Consider the following 17,812-nt stretch of genomic DNA (forward strand, 5'->3'; position numbering starts at 1 on the left):
GCGGGGCATGCCCCAAGAATTTCAGCTCTTTTGCCTGTAAAAAAAAACATACAATACCCCCCCCCAACATTACAACCCACCACCCACATACCCCTAATCTAACCCAAACCCCCCTTAAATAAACCTAACACTACCCCCCTGATGATCTTCCTACCTTGTCTTCACCATGCCAGGTTCACCGATCCGTCCTGGCTCCAAGATCTTCATCCAACCCAAGCGGGGGCTAGACATCCACTGAAGAAGTCCAGAAGAGGGTCCAAAGTCTTCCTCCTATCCGGCAAGAAGAGGACATCCGGACCGGCAAACATCTTCTCCAAGCGGCATCTTCTATCTTCTTCCATCCGATGACGACCGGCTCCATCTTGAAGACCTCCAGCGCGGATCCATCCTCTTCTTCCGACGACTAGACGACGAATGACGGTTCCTTTAAGGGACGTCATCCAAGATGGCGTCCCTCGAATTCCGATTGGCTGATAGGATTCTATCAGCCAATCGGAATTAAGGTAGGAATTTTCTGATTGGCTGATGGAATCAGCCAATCAGAATATAGTTCAATCCAATTGGCTGATCCAATCAGCCAATCAGATTGAGCTCGCATTCTATTGGCTGATCGGAACAGCCAATAGAATGCGAGCTCAATCTGATTGGCTGATTGGATCAGCCAATCGGATTGAACTATATTCTGATTGGCTGATTCCATCAGCCAATCAGAAAATTCCTACCTTAATTCCGATTGGCTGATAGAATCCTATCAGCCAATCGGAATTCGAGGGACGCCATCTTGGATGACGTCCCTTAAAGGAACCGTCATTCGTCGTCTAGTCGTCGGAAGAAGAGGATGGATCCGCGCTGGAGGTCTTCAAGATGGAGCCGGTCGTCATCGGATGGAAGAAGATAGAAGATGCCGCTTGGAGAAGATGTTTGCCGGTCCGGATGTCCTCTTCTTGCCGGATAGGAGGAAGACTTTGGACCCTCTTCTGGACTTCTTCAGTGGATGTCTAGCCCCCGCTTGGGTTGGATGAAGATCTTGGAGCCAGGACGGATCGGTGAACCTGGCATGGTGAAGACAAGGTAGGAAGATCATCAGGGGGGTAGTGTTAGGTTTATTTAAGGGGGGTTTGGGTTAGATTAGGGGTATGTGGGTGGTGGGTTGTAATGTTGGGGGGGAGGTATTGTATGTTTTTTTTTACAGGCAAAAGAGCTGAAATTCTTGGGGCATGCCCCGCAAAGGGCCCTGTTCAGGGCTGGTAAGGTAAAAGAGCTTGTAATATTTGTATTTTAGAATAGGGTAGGGAATTTTTTATTTTGGGGGGCTTTGTTATTTTATTAGGGGGCTTAGAGTAGGTGTAATTAGTTTAAAATTGTTGTAATATTTTTCTTATGTTTGTAAATATTTTATTATTTTCTGTAACTTAGTTCTTTTTTATTTTTTGTACTTTAGATAGTTTATTTAATTGTATTTATTTGTAGCAATTGTGTTTAATTAATTTATTGATAGTGTAGTGTTAGGTTAATTGTAGGTAATTGTAGGTAGTTTATTTAATTATTTTATTGATAGGGTAGTGTTAGGTTTAATTATATCTTAGGTTAGGATTTATTTTACAGGTAAATTTGTTATTATTTTAACTAGGTAACTATTAAATAGTTCTTAACTATTTAATAGCTATTGTACCTGGTTAAAATAATTACAAAGTTGCCTGTAAAATAAATATTAATCCTAAAATAGCTAAAATATAATTATAATTTATATTGTAGCTATATTAGGATTTATTTTACAGGTAAGTATTTAGCTTTAAATAGGAATTATTTATTTAATAAGAGTTAATTTATTTCGTTAGATAAAAATTATATTTAACTTAGGGGGGTGTTAGTGTTAGGGTTAGACTTAGCTTTAGGGGTTAATACATTTATTAGAATAGCGGTGAGCTCCGGTCGGCAGATTAGGGGTTAATAATTGAAGGTAGGTGTCGGCGATGTTAGGGAGGGCAGATTAGGGGTTAATACTATTTATTATAGGGTTAGTGAGGCGGATTAGGGGTTAATAACTTTATTATAGTAGCGCTCAGGTCCGCTCGGCAGATTAGGGGTTAATAAGTGTAGGCAGGTGTCGGCGACGTTGTGGGGGGCAGATTAGGGGTTAATAAATATAACATAGGGGTCGGCGATGTTAGGGCAGCAGATTAGGGGTACATAGGGATAACGTAGGTGGCGGCGGTTTACGGAGCGGCAGATTAGGGGTTAAAAGTGTAATGCAGGGGTCAGCGATAGCGGGGGCGGCAGATTAGGGGTTAATAAGTGTAAGGTTAGGGGTGTTTAGACTCGGGGTACATGTTAGGGTGTTAGGTGCAGACGTAGGAAGTGTTTCCCCATAGGAAACAATGGGGCTGCGTTAAGAGCTGAACGCTGCTTTTTTGCAGGTGTTAGGTTTTTTTTCAGCTCAAACTGCCCCATTGTTTCCTATGGGAGAATCGTGCACGAGCACGTTTTTGATGCCGGCCGCGTCCGTAAGCAACTCTGGTATCGAGAGTTGCATTTGCGGTAAATATGCTCTACGCTCCTTTTTTGGAGCCTAACGCAGCATTTGTTTGAACTCTCGATACCAGAGTTAAATTTATGGTGCGGCCAGAAAAAAACCCGCGGAGCGTTAACAGCCCTTTTACCGCCGAACTCCAAATCTAGGCCTTAGTGTTTATAACACACTCTGTATTCATCATGTACTTCAAGCATCGGCCTGCAGTATCGCCGTATAGTTGGTCATTAGATGTGACGTTACATTCGCTACCATCTTCCGTCTCGGTGATCTAATTATTCTTTCTACTAAGTTTGACAGTTACTTGTAGCTGCCCTTAGGCTTAAAATAAGAATAGGAATGTGATTATATACGTGGATATTGCAAAGGTGTAATAGGTGCTTACTTATATACAACAGTCCTATACTAGAATAGAGACTTCTTGTAACAGCCCACATAACGGGGTGTTTGTAAATGTTCTTTAGTTCCAGCAATCCTATATAGTTTATATTTCCCTATCAGGAATCTGTAAGGATTCAGAGTTCTGTCAGGATCATCTATTGTGTTTTAAGATAAATGAAGATAAAAGCATATACACCAATCATATGGCTTTGGAACATATCCAAAGCTTCTAAAAATATTATACTAAGCTGCCACTAGTAGCTAGTGCCTTAGTGTACTATTCTGCTAGCTGTCAAGAGTGGATTCAGATCCTATTATTCTGATATCTAGCTTACATTGTTATGCGATCGCTTGAAGCTGGAACTAAAGAACATTTACAAACACCCCGTTATATGGGCTGTTACAAGAAGTCTCTATTCTAGTATAGGACTGTTGTATATAAGTAAGCACCTATTACACCTTTGCAATATCCACGTATATAATCACATTCCTATTCCTATTTTAAGCCTAAGGGCAGCTACAAGTAACTGTCAAACTTAGTAGAAAGAATAATTAGATCACTGAGACGGAAGATGGTAGCGAATGTAACGTCACATCTAATGACCAACTATACGGCGATACTGCAGGCCGATGCTTGAAGTACATGATGAATACAGAGTGTGTTATAAACACTAAGCGAGCTGAAATAAGGGGCACTGTATTAAACTACAATATGATATACCCCCACAATGTAAAATCCAGAACGTAACGGAAGTGACGTCACACCCAATCAGAACCAAGGATTATCGGCAGAAAGCAAATATAGCTTATTGTACAAATAATACATGAATTCATAGAGAAATACACAGATAAATACCCTAATGACATATGGTAGAAACCAACTTAAAAATCTTCCGTTAAGAAAATTACTACTATAATCTGAAAAACGTCACTTCCGGTACTTCTACTTGGCGCCCAAACACTGTAATTAAGGCAGATAGGAGCTGTTTATAATGCCACCAGTTGCATACAGTTTTTAGTCTTGAGAAAGGCCTATAGGAAAAGGCCGAAACGCGTTGACTTTAAACTGGTAAGCCTTATTTCAATGTTGTTTTACTTTCAGAAGCATTCGCACTATTTTGTTCTCCTTTTTCACAGAAGGAGTTATAAGGAATTTTCACAGACCTCAGGAACACTGAACTTGGATCCAAATCACCAGGAACACAAGTTTGATATATTTTTTTCTCATCTTGAGATTCTTCTTTCTCACATTATCTGAATGTTTTGTGTACACATTTTTTCACATATTTTTTCACAATTTTTCACATCTGAAGATTTATATTTGGGCTCTTTTTAGCCTTTGGACATTATATTTTGGACACTTATGTTTTGGACACTTATTATTTCCCACTTAACCTCATCTTAAGGCAGATTATTATGGACAGATAACTCTAGCGCAGACATTTAGGAGTATATCACTTTTAGGAAACATTATCAGATTTAGAGCTGGTTTTATTGTTGTTACAAGGCAAATTATTCGTTTGTTATGTACATGGATCCATGTTTTTAAATTGTTTAAATTGTTTTATTGCATTTTTATATTGATATATTGTATTTCTATGTTGGAATAAACACTGCTTACACATTTACAATTATATAGATTTGTATAGATTTTAATAGATCTTGTATAGGATTTGGAGTTTTCTCCCAGTACCTCAGCCTCCTCTGGTTAGGCGCTCTGAACATTATCCCCAATTCTCTGTTCCTAAGTGGTAGCTAGGTACTATTCGTTCGGGGCTATAAGTACTATTCCCCTGGCGCTAGGTATTTCATAGTATGGAATGCAATAGTACCCCCAGTGTAAAAGGGTACCTTGCATTTGAATCCTCAGTGTGCGGCGGACGATCACATGAAGAGGACCTCCACGTCGGATCAATGGACCTCCACTTGGACCTCCGCCTCTGCGCATTGACCGCTCCGTCTCCACAGGGATGAAGAAGATGCCGGTCCCTCGATGGATGAAGATGGAGCCGCCTGGATGAAGATGGAGCCACTGGGATGAAGATCTTCAAGCCGGACTTCCGCAACTGTGAGTACCTAAAGAGGGGTTAATGTTAGGTTTTTTAAGGTTTTTTGGGGTGTTTTTTTTTTAGATTAGGGTTTGGGCTTGTTTTAAAAGAGTTGAATGCCCTTTTAAGGGCAAGAAAAAGAGCTGAATGCCCTTTTAAGGGCAATGCCCATACAAATGCCCTTTTCAGGGAAATGGGTAGATTAGGTTTTTTTAGAGTTTTGTTTTTTATTTTGGGGGGTTGGTTGGGTGGTGGATTTTACAGTTGGGAGGACTTTGTATTTTTTTTTACAGGTAAAAGAGCTGTTTAACTTAGGGCAATGCCCTACAAAAAGCCCTTATTGTAGGCTAGGTTTTTTTATTTTGGGGGGGCTTTTTTATTTTGATAGGGCTATTAGATTAGGTGAAATTGTTTTTATTTTGGGTAATTAATTTTTTTATTTTTTGTGATGGTAGTTTTTTTTATTTTTTTGTAATTTTAGTGTTTTTTAATTTTGTAATGTTAGTTGTATTTTTTTGTAATGTTAGGTTTTACTTTTATTTCACAGGTAAGTTTGTTTTTAGTTTTAAATAGGTATTATTTAGTTAATAATTGTAACTTTGATTTAGGTCTATTTTAATTATGTTAAAGTTAGGGGGTGTTAGGGTTAGGTTTAGGGTTACGGTTCGGTTTAGGGGTTAATATAGTTTCATTTAGGTTGTGGGGGGCTGGCGGTTTAGGGGTTAATAGGTTTATGTAGTGGTAGTGATGTGGGAGGCCAGAGGTGTAGGGGTTAATAACTTTATTTAGTGGCGGCGATGTCAGGGAGCGGCGGAATAGGGGTTAATATCTTTAGTATAGTGGCAACGATATCTAGAGCGGCAGATTAGGGGTTATTAGATTTATTTTGTTGGCGGCGATATCGGGAGCGGCAGATTAGGGGTTAATAAGTTTATGTAGGTGTCGACAATGTCGCGGGCAGAAGATTAGGGGTGTTTAGAATTGCGGTTTATGTTAGGTTTAAACGTAAAAAATGTTTCCCCATAGACAACAATGGGGCTGCGTTACAGAGCTTTTCATTCCGCAATCTCAGGTGTTAGAAAAAAACCTAACACTCTCTCCCCATTGATGTCTATGGGGAAAGCGTGCACGAGCACGTCAAAGAAGCGTTTGTATTTTGTGCGGTATGGAGCTCATCACAACCATATCCCACGCACAAGGTGGCTTTTCAAAAACTCATAATGGCAGCACTATGGAGGGTGAAATAACGCAACTTTTGTTGCGTTCGTTTCGCTCCCTCTATAGCGCAAAACTTGTAATCTAGGTGTTTGTTTTTTAGCCTCTATATATTTTTCCCATTGAGTAACTGATGGAGAGTTTACATAAGAACTGTAGTAATTACGAAGGGTACTGGCTAGTTGCACATCCCTCGCTTCCATTTTCCGTTTCCTATTAACTAAGTAGGCATTTTCCGTTTCCTATTAACTAAGTAGGCATTTTCCGTTTCCTATTAACTAAGTAGGCTTTTATTTCCCCTTTTATCACCGCCTTAAATGACTCCCAATAAATCTCACATTTGTCTTTATACAAATTATTAAAGTAACAAAAATCTCTCCACTTTTGTTTCAACCAATTTTTAAAATGTATATCTGTCACAAAAAAATTTGGAAAATAAAACTGTGCAGTATTATTATTCCCCTGTCTATAAGATTGAAGGTTTAGGGAGATAATTGTTTATGCTTGTTTCTTAAGAACTTTTAATACTGGCCATTTTTTCATCAGCATTACTGTGTGGAAATATTGTATACAAGTTTGGGTGATTTGTGTGGCTTCTTTTTCTAATCCATTTCAATGAATTAGAAGAGTTGTTTGAATGAGTAAAACCGCTCAATTTATGTATACAATATAACAGGAAAATCCTATTAAAGGGACATTAAGCACGTCCTGCTTTTTTGTAAAATATGTGCATGTCACACAGGGTAAAAAGCAAATAATATAATTTATGTTTTCTTCAAAATGCTGCAAAATAAAATGCAAGTTTTGCTGACGTTATAGCCTTGGCCAGTCTTGTATACTCTAGTATCAAGTCCAGGTTGGCTCCCCAAATAAGGAATATATTAGATGAAGTTTGACTTTTAAAACAACTGCAGCAAATAAGGTGTTAATTTGTTTAAAATGTTTACACAAGGTCAACATGTTAATTGTTAGCAAGACAACAGAAATGTCCTGGAATTACAAGTTGTTTTGTATCCCTTTAAATAATCTCAGTAATTAACATGTTTACTGTGCATAAGTGAAAATCTTTAACACTGAAAAAAGCTGAGTCAAGAGCCACAAAATGTTACTTAAAAGTGGCCAGAATAAGTTTTCAGAAATTTGCGGCTGTTGCATTAGAAAATTAAAAATATGCTGGAAATGGGAATGCATTGGAATACCACGGTTACATTCGCATATATAAAGTATACACAATTAAAATGAAAACACTTGAAGCATATATTTATACCAATAACCAAAGTAGAACACTCAAGAGGCAACAGACAATATTCCCAGTAACCAATCGTATCTTCCGATTACTTACCCTGCCTTGCAGACCAAGGATCTGTTGTGAGCGCCCGCGCCAGCTTCCCGATGTCACAGCCAGCTGGGATATGTTCACATCTTCACCAATTTCACTTGCTAAGACCTACAAAGGAAACTGATCTTTTATATAAAGTAATCGTTCACCTTCAGTACCTCTTCAGAAAGAGATCATGGCAAATTAATTGTGACAATAGAGGCTTTTCTATAGATAATAACCATGGGGAGAAAACGTCTGACAGATTATTAAATTTCGTTTCATTTAGTGTGAATTTCAAAACTCCCGACTAAGGGCTAGATTATGAGTGGCGTGCTAACAATTGAGTGTGAGCGATAAGGTGTTTATCGCTGGTGTTTGTGCGTGTCGGAAGTAGTGAATGTATTCAATGTTGAAAGTAAACGCATTCACACGAGCGCAATTTAATTTAACGCTTGTCGGGTTAGCGTTACTTCAGAGCTCTGGTTAACAGTTACGCTTGAATAAAAGGTTGCACAAAATACATTGAAAAGTACAGTTACATTAATTATAATTTTTTTTATTTTTTTTAAATTCATTAAAAAAAGTTATAAGGACTGGAAGATATGAGGTCTCAGGTGTTAGGGGAAAAAAAGGATGCGATGGGATTTAACATTGAGATATATACATATACATGTCTAAATATGTATGTATATATGTATGTATGTATATGTATCTATCTATATATACAGGTAGCCCTTAGTTTACGCCGGGGTTAGGTTCCAGAAGGAATGGTTGCAAATCGAAACCGTTGTAAATTGAAACCTAGTTTATAATGTAAGTCAATGGGAAGTGAGGGTGTTAGGTTCCAAGCCCCTCTCAAAATTGTCATAAGTAACACCTAATACATTATTTTTAAAGTTTTGAAATGAAGACTTTAAATGCTAACCAGCATTATAAACTTAATAAAATAATCACACAACACAGACTATATAATTAAACTAAGTTAAATGAACAAAAACATTTGCTAAACAGCATTATAAACCTAATAAAATAATCACACAACACAGACTTTACTTGCATTTTTTCTGCAAACAGTTCTTTCTATGCATTCCAGTCTGGACTGATTTATAGACAGGAAGATCTTGTTCTTTTAAATCTGCTTGATAGCTCAGGTCTTGTTAAACTGATTAATTTCAGCTTGCTTGGCTTGCATATATTTGCTGCAACACAAGCGGACAGCTCCACCTACTGGCTTTTTTAATCAATGTACTGCTTCTCAATGCTTTTCAATAGCAGTCACATGAAAAAAAAGGTTGTTATTCTGAAACGGTGCAAATTGAACCATTGTAAACCGAGGGCCACCTGTATATATATGTTTAAACATTACATACATATATATATATATATATATATATATATATATATATACACACACACACACACATACACACATATAAACACATAAATACATATATATAAGTGCATTGGAGCCCTTTGCAGTCAAATAGCTGAAAAGATTAAAAATCGATCGTATTTATGAAATATTCATATTTAATAAAGTGTTTAACTATGTAGTTACTGTAAATATTTCACATTCCAATGTTCTTCACATAGGGTATATGTTCTTAGTATTTTTAAATTCATATTCTTGTATATATCTATACCTATATATAATTATATATATATATATATATATATATATACACATATACATACATACTGTATATATATATATGTCACCAAACAGAAGAGCACTCCAAAGGTCTTATACATAACAGTCAACTTTAATGTGAAAGTTTTCGGGTCAATACGACCCGTCCTCAGACATACAGTCTCACTGTATGTCTGAGGACAGGTCGTATTGACCTGAAAACGTTCACATTAAAGGTGACTGTTATGTATAAGACCTTTGGAGTGCTCTTCTGTTTGGTGACCTATATGTATATATGAGCTGCACCCAAGGCTTTTGTGGCTGAAATTCTGGGGTGCACATTGTTTGGACTTTTATATATATAATTCTTTTTCCAACTTTTGGGCTCCATTGTGGTCTATACATTAATGAAATTGCAATATTCAAAGTTCAGCTTTTTGTGCGCGTCAGGTTAGTGCGCAAGCGAAAACATTTTACTTTCAACTTGTGCTCCACTCGTAATCTAGCCCTAAGGCTTTAAAGGGACAGAAAGGACAAAATATAAAATGTGTTGAAACATTACACCTTCTCAGAGAGTCAGCAGTGGTTTGTATGACAATAATTCTCCGAGGAGCGGTGTTTGAATACTGTTGCACGGGCCCTCACAGCATATGAGCATATGCCAATGAAAAACAGTAATAACTTTTACTAGAAGGATTTCTGCTAATGGAAGTATATTGCAAAACTGTTTCCATATAAAATTGAAATGCACCCATGAACATTTGAGTGTTTACCTTTCTTTCCCTTAAAGCATCCAATCAGGGTGCTTGTCCCAGGGCTTGCAAGAGAGTGAACATCTGGCATGTGCAGGCACAGACACTCAATTTAATGCATCTTACCATAAAATCTTGCAAGTTTATGGTGAACTCTCATAAGATCAAAGTAAAGAAAATAGTGAACTCAGCACTGATGATACTGATTGGCTATTGTTTTTTCACCATGTAGATGACAGTGAAAAGAGTAGCTGAAGAATAACTGCTCACACTACACTGTTTTACATACAGATGTGATATGTTGATTCAGCATTTGGGTAGCATGTACCTTTAAGTGGTTTCTTTATTAAACACACATTTTTGTGACATCTGGCCAAATGTACAAAGGACTGTGCGGACAAGGTTCTCAAATATGACCTAAGTTACAAACGGAGCGATATTTATCCTGCAAGTAAACCTCATTCTGTACAATGAGAACTTGCAGTTTTGCTAGAATGAAGCAGCTCATTTCAATGGTAGAAATCTCCCCATTTTTAAAAACATGTTTTGTAAAGAATGTTTAAATCCCATTTTTAAAGGCGAAAAGTCACAGCCATTTTTTCTGTGAGATATTAATCTTAATTTTTAGAACACAATGGTGCAAATTAAAAAACAAGTTTTTACACAAAGTTTAAAGGGAAAAAAAAGTATAATTATCAATTTTACTGTATAATGAATATAAATAACAATCCTACAAACATGCACTGTATACCCATAATGCCCTAGCTCAATTACATCCAGGGGAGATAAACTTTGGCCCTCCAGAGGTTTTGGAACTACATTTCCCATAATGCTTAGGCAGCTTAAAGTGTCTGAGCATCATGGGGAATTTAGTTTCAAAACCTCTGGAGGGCCAAGGTTGATTTTTTTTCTTTTTAAAAACAAATTTGACTTATTTGACAATCACTTGTGGCCGCATCACAACAGAAAACACTGTAATTTAAAAATGTCATCTATTATTCCTCTTGATATTTACAAAATAAAAACATACAATGGATCTTAACCCTTTCAGCACAAAGCCATGACATGCTTATGGACAAAAATCACGTTTTGAATAATAAGAACAGTGTAAATTAAAATTATACTATTATTATTATTATCAGTTATTTGTAAATGCAAATACAGAAAATATTAAATGCAGACAGTTTTTTTTAATTATTTACTCATTTTTATCTATCTCTAACTGGTCACAGAGAAGAAGATGAGATCATGTTCAAGCTCTTTAAAGTGGTATGTTATTGAACAGCAAAATAACAGTTTATATAATTTTAAAACCTTAATTTTTGCATGCAGATTTTTTGCAACACAGTTGTTGATTGTAGATATATACTGTACATATACAAAGATGACTTTCATGTTCTCACAGACACAGTGTATTATCAACCTTACCTTGTGAGCTATTTTTAACTCCTGTTTTGTGGCCTGGATTTGGTTGCGATATTCTGTCAGTTTTAAATTGGCTGCAGATAGTTTCTCTTGTAAGGCTTTAACCTCTGGACTTTCTGTCTGCAGATAAAAAAAAAAGTCTCATCAGCTCTGGGGAAAGTAACAGTATGCTATGAAAAAGTACTTATCCGAATGCATTTAATCTTCCTTTTCATATCAATGTCAGATGGTATTGTTACCAAAACATCCCCATAGTAAACTATTAGACAATGACAATTTCCACTGCAATACAATTTAAAATATTTCAAAGAACAATGGAAACTAGCCAGATTATTAGACATGTAGAATATTCCCTTAGGCAGTGATGTGCATTTTCTTGCACATTACTTACTAAAAAGAGGTATTATGCATTCAGTCTAATGCTAATGATTTAATATTTTTAGTATGATATTTTAATCTATTTTTTTATATTGTTATGTTAGATATTGTTTCTATTTTGCTCTTTAAATATTTTGGCCTAGATTACAAGTAGAGCACAAAAATATTAGCACTATTGTGCATCAACATTGCTTGAGTGCCATCAATACCGTTTCTATTTTTGCATACATATTGCAAATCCAAAATGATGTTTTACTGCTCAAGTGGTAGTCTAGGGAAGTGTTTCTCAACCGCGGTCCTCAAGTAACCCCAACAGGCCAGGTTTTCATTATAGCTGAACCAGTGCACAGGTGAAGTAATCAGCTGATCAGTAACCATTGGTACTAACCTGCTCTCACCCATCAGCTGATTATTTCACCTGTACTCTAGTTCAGCTATAATGAAAACCTTGCCTGTTGGGGGTACTTGAGGACTGTGGTATATTGCTTTTTTTTTTTTTTTTTTCTTTAAAAACAAAAAAACACAACAGCAAACAGAAACTAATCTGACCATCCCCAGACATATAACATGATATCACCTCGACGAGATGCAGCAATGAGAAGCATCTAGATGGGCGCACTAATTCCCATTAAAGGGACTAAGAACTAGACAAAGGGAGATGGATGCTAGATAAGACTCACAGACAAAAAAAACAATACACACAAATTGATTAAACAACACTGAAAGGTTAATGTGAGTGCACATTCCTGAGCTTAAATCTCTGTACACAAAGGGAAAGCTAATTTCTTGCAGCAAGCTCTACTAATCTAGTTGTATATTTTTACTAACACATATTATGTCCTCATTTATTTTTGCACAAATACTTGTCCAGGATAATCAGCTACTGTCTGCATGTGTCAGAAACCTATAAATTAGTACAAGTCAAGTTGAAGCCTCTCTATATCCTCGTCAGCCATTTGTACAGTGGCAACCTTCATGTTTCAGTTTACATAAAAAGCTGCTTTTTCCCTCATTCTTCCTCATCATCTTTTTTTAAACAAGGTCTGTCTTAAATCAACACCTGGAATTGTCAAGAGAACTGAAGCAATGACCTCACGTGACGGGAAAGACTTCCCAGTTCAGTTACAGGGAGTACACTTGTGTATCAGATTAACATTCTAGCCAGAAGTGCGCACTGGCATCAGATCCTTGCATAGAACACTACAATGAAATATTCATTTGTGTCAAGAACACAATACATCTCCCCTACATGAACATGAGCCTTCTATAAAGGTCCAGACAAAGCAGGGTCATGCTATATGCAGAAATTTACCGCAGGGACATCCACCATCCTGCTCGTTGTGTGACCATTTCTCGTGTCTCTGCCACTGTAAGACTGAAGCTTTGTGATTGCAATCTCAAGCTATAAAACAGGACAAATTTTACATTACAAAACATGTTTACGTTAAACATTTCCTATATGCCAAAAACGTTATAGTTCTATTTGCACATCAATTTAAAGAGATAGGAAAGTCAAAATGTAACTTGCATGATTCAGATAGAGTGTGTCATTTTAAGACCCTTTTAAATTCACTTCTATTTTCAAATGTGCTTCGTTCTCTTGGTATTCCTAGTTGAAAAAGAATATGCACATATCCTACACTAGTGGGAGCTAGCTTTTGATTGGTGCCTGCACACATTTTTCTCTTGTGATTGGCTAACCAGATTAGTTCATCTAGCTGTATGTAGTGCAATGTAGTTCGTTTAGCAAAGGATAACAAAAGAATGAAGCAAATTTGATAATAGAAGTAAATTGGAAAGTTGTTTAAAATGTTATGATCTATCCAAATCATGAAAGAAAATGTTGGGGTTTCCTATCCCTTTAACATACAATCTATGTACTTCATGATATGTAATAAAATGTCACAATTTCATGCTAAATGAAACATTTTATAATGCAGGTGCCGTGCAGATAGGTTAAAGAAATACAGTAAATGCTACAATCATGTTATAAAACACAAGGGTCTAAATTACAAGTGGAGCACAATTGCTGATGCGTGGTGCATTATTTATGCTCTGCCTCTGGTATTACAAATTGTTGGTTTACAATGTTTAAAAGGGACCACACATAAATCATTAGGCCCTGATATAGCCTCACAATGAAGACCTCAACACATTCATAGGCACAAGGTCATCCATTGTCCTACATATAGGTAACAGTTTAACATTTTTGAGACATTGTATGATTGGTTGCATATTCTATGTCAAGTTGTATGAGCCCTGGAAATTATATAAAGAGAGTTATTGCTGTAAAATGAGTACTTACCTCAAAAACAAGACTGATTATTTGAGCTCAATGTCAAATGTTAAAGGGACATTCTACACCTTGGTCATCTTAAAGGGACATAATACTCATATGCTAAATCACTTGAAACTGATGCAGTATAACTGTAAAAAGCTGACAGGAAAATATCACCTGAGCATCTCTATGTAAAAAAGGAAGATATTTTACCTCACAATCTCCTCAGCTCAGCAGAGTAAGTTCTGTGTAAAAAGTTATACTCAGCTGCTCCCAGCTGCAGGTAAAAAAATTAAAAAAAATGAAGAAATGAACAGCAGCCAATCAGCATCAGCAGTGCTGAGGTCATGAACTCTTACTGTGATCTCATGAGATTTGACTTAACTCTCATGAGATTTTATAGTAAGCTTCCTTTACCTGATTGGTGAAATAATATGAGAGTGCACGATGCTAGTCCCTTCAGATGTCCCAGGACAGACATACTGATTTGCTGCTTAGAAATCCTTTACAATGGGAGGTGGCTACTGAGGAACTTTTGAGGTAAAATATCTTTCTTTTTTACATAGAGATGCTCAGGTGATATTTTCTAATCCGCTTTTTACAGCTATGCTGCATCACTTTCAAGTGTTTAAACATTTGGCTATTATGGCCCTTTAATGTTTTAACTTAGATTAAGCTGCAAATAGTCTCCTGCACCTTTTCTATATCATGCAGCAGGAATAGTAAAAAAGTTATTTTAAAATGAACTCTACCAATAATACTGCAGTAGAAAATTAAAATGTAATGACATATAAAACTGTGAACATAAAACCAAATCAAATTAGTGTAAAGAAAAAAAAACAGATCAAATAAATACTGTCCACTTGTACCCAAAAACATTCACCATATAAATACAAGTTCTCATCTAATGGATATGGTGAATGTTTTCTTAGTAAAGACATTAGATAGTAAATAGGTGTGAATTATGTGCATAAACCCCACTATGAGATAAAATGTCCTGTTGATATGGGAAAATAACTGGGGCATCATATATGCAAAAGCATCTTATATGCCTAAAGATATGTTTTATAGAAATACAGAACTCTGCCAACTTCACAACAAATCGTTCTTCTATCTAAATATATGAAATCGTTAGCCCAACCTACCTCTTTTTCCATCTCTTTAAATTTTTTATTCTGTTGCTTAACTTTGCTCTTTTCACTCTCTAATTCAGCAGTAAGTTCACGATTCCTTTTGGACAGCTCAACAATTTTAGTGGCTGCAATATCGCCAGTTAAACCTGCCGTTCCTTGGATAAAATATAAAAACCTTATGTCAGTATACAGAAGCACAGAAATTGATGCTAATATGCATATGCAGACAAATTAACATTTTAGAGATAGATAGACAGACAGACACATAGGCAGATAGCTAGAGAGATAGATACATAGATAGATAGGTATTAAATATGGCTAATCTACCTGCTATTGCTAGTTTGTCTGCTTCAATTTTCTTTCGGAGGTGTTTGATCTCAAACTCTTTCTCTTGTAGAAGTTTGTGCAATCTTGCATTTTCATCTCTGATTTCTCGCAACTGATCGTGAAGCTGCTCATTTTCATCTTTGAGAAGCCTGTACCAGGGAAAAACAGAAACCTAACAGTTATATGTTTAAATATCTCTTTAAGTATAAATAGGACATATTCTGCTATGTGCAGAAAAATAGATTACAAAACATGCAACATAATCTTCTTATGTTGCGCTTTTAAATAACTGCAATCGTGTTTAAGGCAACTTGTGGGTGTAAGGCTTTTCTACTCCTTTGAAATGTAGGGTGAATGTGATTGTGCATTCGTGACTTCTCAAATTCTATTTTTTACCGTGACTTTGTGAACTTGAGAAAGTAAAAACATTTGCTTTCTCAAGTTCACAAAGTCACGGTAAAAAATAGAGCTCGTAATACATGCGTGAATCGCACAGCGCAAAAACTTAATTCTGGCGGTTTTAACGCTCTAACACTAGCGCAAACTACCGTTCCACTCTTAATCTTGCCCTTTAATGCTAAAGGGCTACAATGCACTGTACATCTATGCAGCTAGGGCAGGAATTCCAATGCTGGTACCCAAAGTCAGAAGTTATCCAGGTGCTCCCAAATATTTTCTTTCCATTTCATCCCAGTTATTTATACCTACTTTAAGGGCCATTGTAGTCAATTATTTGTTGTTACATGTAAAACAGAACATTTCAAAACATACTTTTTCTAAATGCAATAATGTAATGTTAGTAGGAGGTAGCTATCAGCCAATGAATATTAGCCTAAAGTAACTAGTAGCTGAATCATGAAAGACAAAAATTGTGTTTCATATCCATTTAAAGAAAACTAAATGTTAAGCAAGATAAGTAACCCAATTCTACATATACACACATCTAGTAGATCCTCCTACAATGGGTTTGTAATAGGCCAGCTGTAGGGAAAAAAAAACATTCAGTGTTGCAGATGGAGAACAGTGAAGGAGTAGTTTATGGGGAACTGGGGGGGGGGGGCGACAATACAATTATTTGAATGGATATTCTAGTCCCTATAACAATTATTCTGATTGTTCTTTTAGTTGATTGTGATCCGATTAATCGAAAAAATAATTGGCCAACTAATTGATTGTGAAAATAATTGTTAGTTGCAGCCCTAAAATAAATTATGCAATTAATTTGTGCTTTGGATAATTGTTTTAATATAAGAAAGTATTACACTGACACCACCCGGATACTTTATAATGACACCCGGCTGGCAAAATATTCTGTGGAGAACAATGAACCGCTTTATAATAATACCTTTGGCCAATATTATCTGAAGTCTCTTCTTGCATATTAAACAGATTCAGCTCATCCTGAATTCCAAAAGTCTCCACCTTTTTAGGACTATCTTCCTTTCGTGTTTGCTCCTGTTTCTCTTTCTTTATCTCCATCAGCCTCTGTAGACGTTTCTGCTGCTGCTCCTGTAGTGCCCTAAACTGCAGCCTTAAGTTTTCATTCACTGTATCGTCTGACTCCATGATGAACTAGAAGAAAAAAAAGGTGGCACTTATTGTACTGGGTATAATCCTCAATACGCGTAGGTTACTAGTCAGAAGATCAGATTGAATAAAACTCATTTGGAACCTCATGATGTAAAAACTTTGAAATTTAAAATTCATAAAGCTTCGTAACAAACCCTCGTCACTGCCGTGAGTTACACACACATTTTATATATATATATATATATATATATATATATATATATATACTGTATATAGAGGTCTTTGTTGGGGAAATACCGAAGTAGGTGTCTGGAGAACTACATGGCAGGAAACAATGCTGCAATCTAGTGCACTTGCAAATGGATAACATTCTTGCAACTGCTGCTATATAGTGCACCAGACACATGCACGCTCCTGAGCTTGTTGCTGTTTTTCACAAAAGATACCAAAAGAACAAAGAAAAATTGATAAATGTAATTTAGAACGATGTTTAAAATAGCTTTTTCTGTCTGAATCATGAAATAAAAATGTTGGGTTTCATGTCACTTTAATTTTATTAGATTCATTACAACTCATGGGTTGTTTTTACTATATTGCTACTATAAATAGTGGTGTACAGTTCCACTCCCTAAAGACCACAAACCTGCCAGGTCTTCAGAAATTCTATTCTTGAGCACAAATAGGATCAATATGATTACTCCACAACATATAATAAAGAGTCAAGAACTAATGAACAGTTGTTTTTGCATTATTTGAAAAATATATTAACCTGTGTTAAATAAGAATTGTTCATAATTAGAAAAATAGAAAACGCATAAAGAATGTTCAAGAGCATTATTATTATACTTTATTTATAAAGCGCCA

General features: G+C 36.2%; 1 protein-coding gene across 1 annotated transcript in view; it reads right to left on the reverse strand.

Moving 5' to 3' along the window:
- CCDC13 (coiled-coil domain containing 13) overlaps positions 1–16,984 on the reverse strand; it is a 123,095-nt gene extending 106,111 nt beyond the window's left edge. Inside the window, exons 1-6 of the mRNA XM_053715662.1 lie at positions 16,764–16,984; positions 15,419–15,567; positions 15,104–15,246; positions 12,993–13,082; positions 11,306–11,422; positions 7,517–7,621 (exon numbers count right to left, since the gene is read on the reverse strand). Coding sequence (XP_053571637.1) covers positions 7,517–7,621; positions 11,306–11,422; positions 12,993–13,082; positions 15,104–15,246; positions 15,419–15,567; positions 16,764–16,984 — 825 coding nt within the window. The remainder of the gene's footprint in view (positions 1–7,516; positions 7,622–11,305; positions 11,423–12,992; positions 13,083–15,103; positions 15,247–15,418; positions 15,568–16,763) is intronic.
- Positions 16,985–17,812: the final 828 nt, after the last annotated feature.

Source organism: Bombina bombina, chromosome 5, assembly GCF_027579735.1.
Source record: "Bombina bombina isolate aBomBom1 chromosome 5, aBomBom1.pri, whole genome shotgun sequence".
Lineage (NCBI taxonomy): Eukaryota > Metazoa > Chordata > Amphibia > Anura > Bombinatoridae > Bombina > Bombina bombina.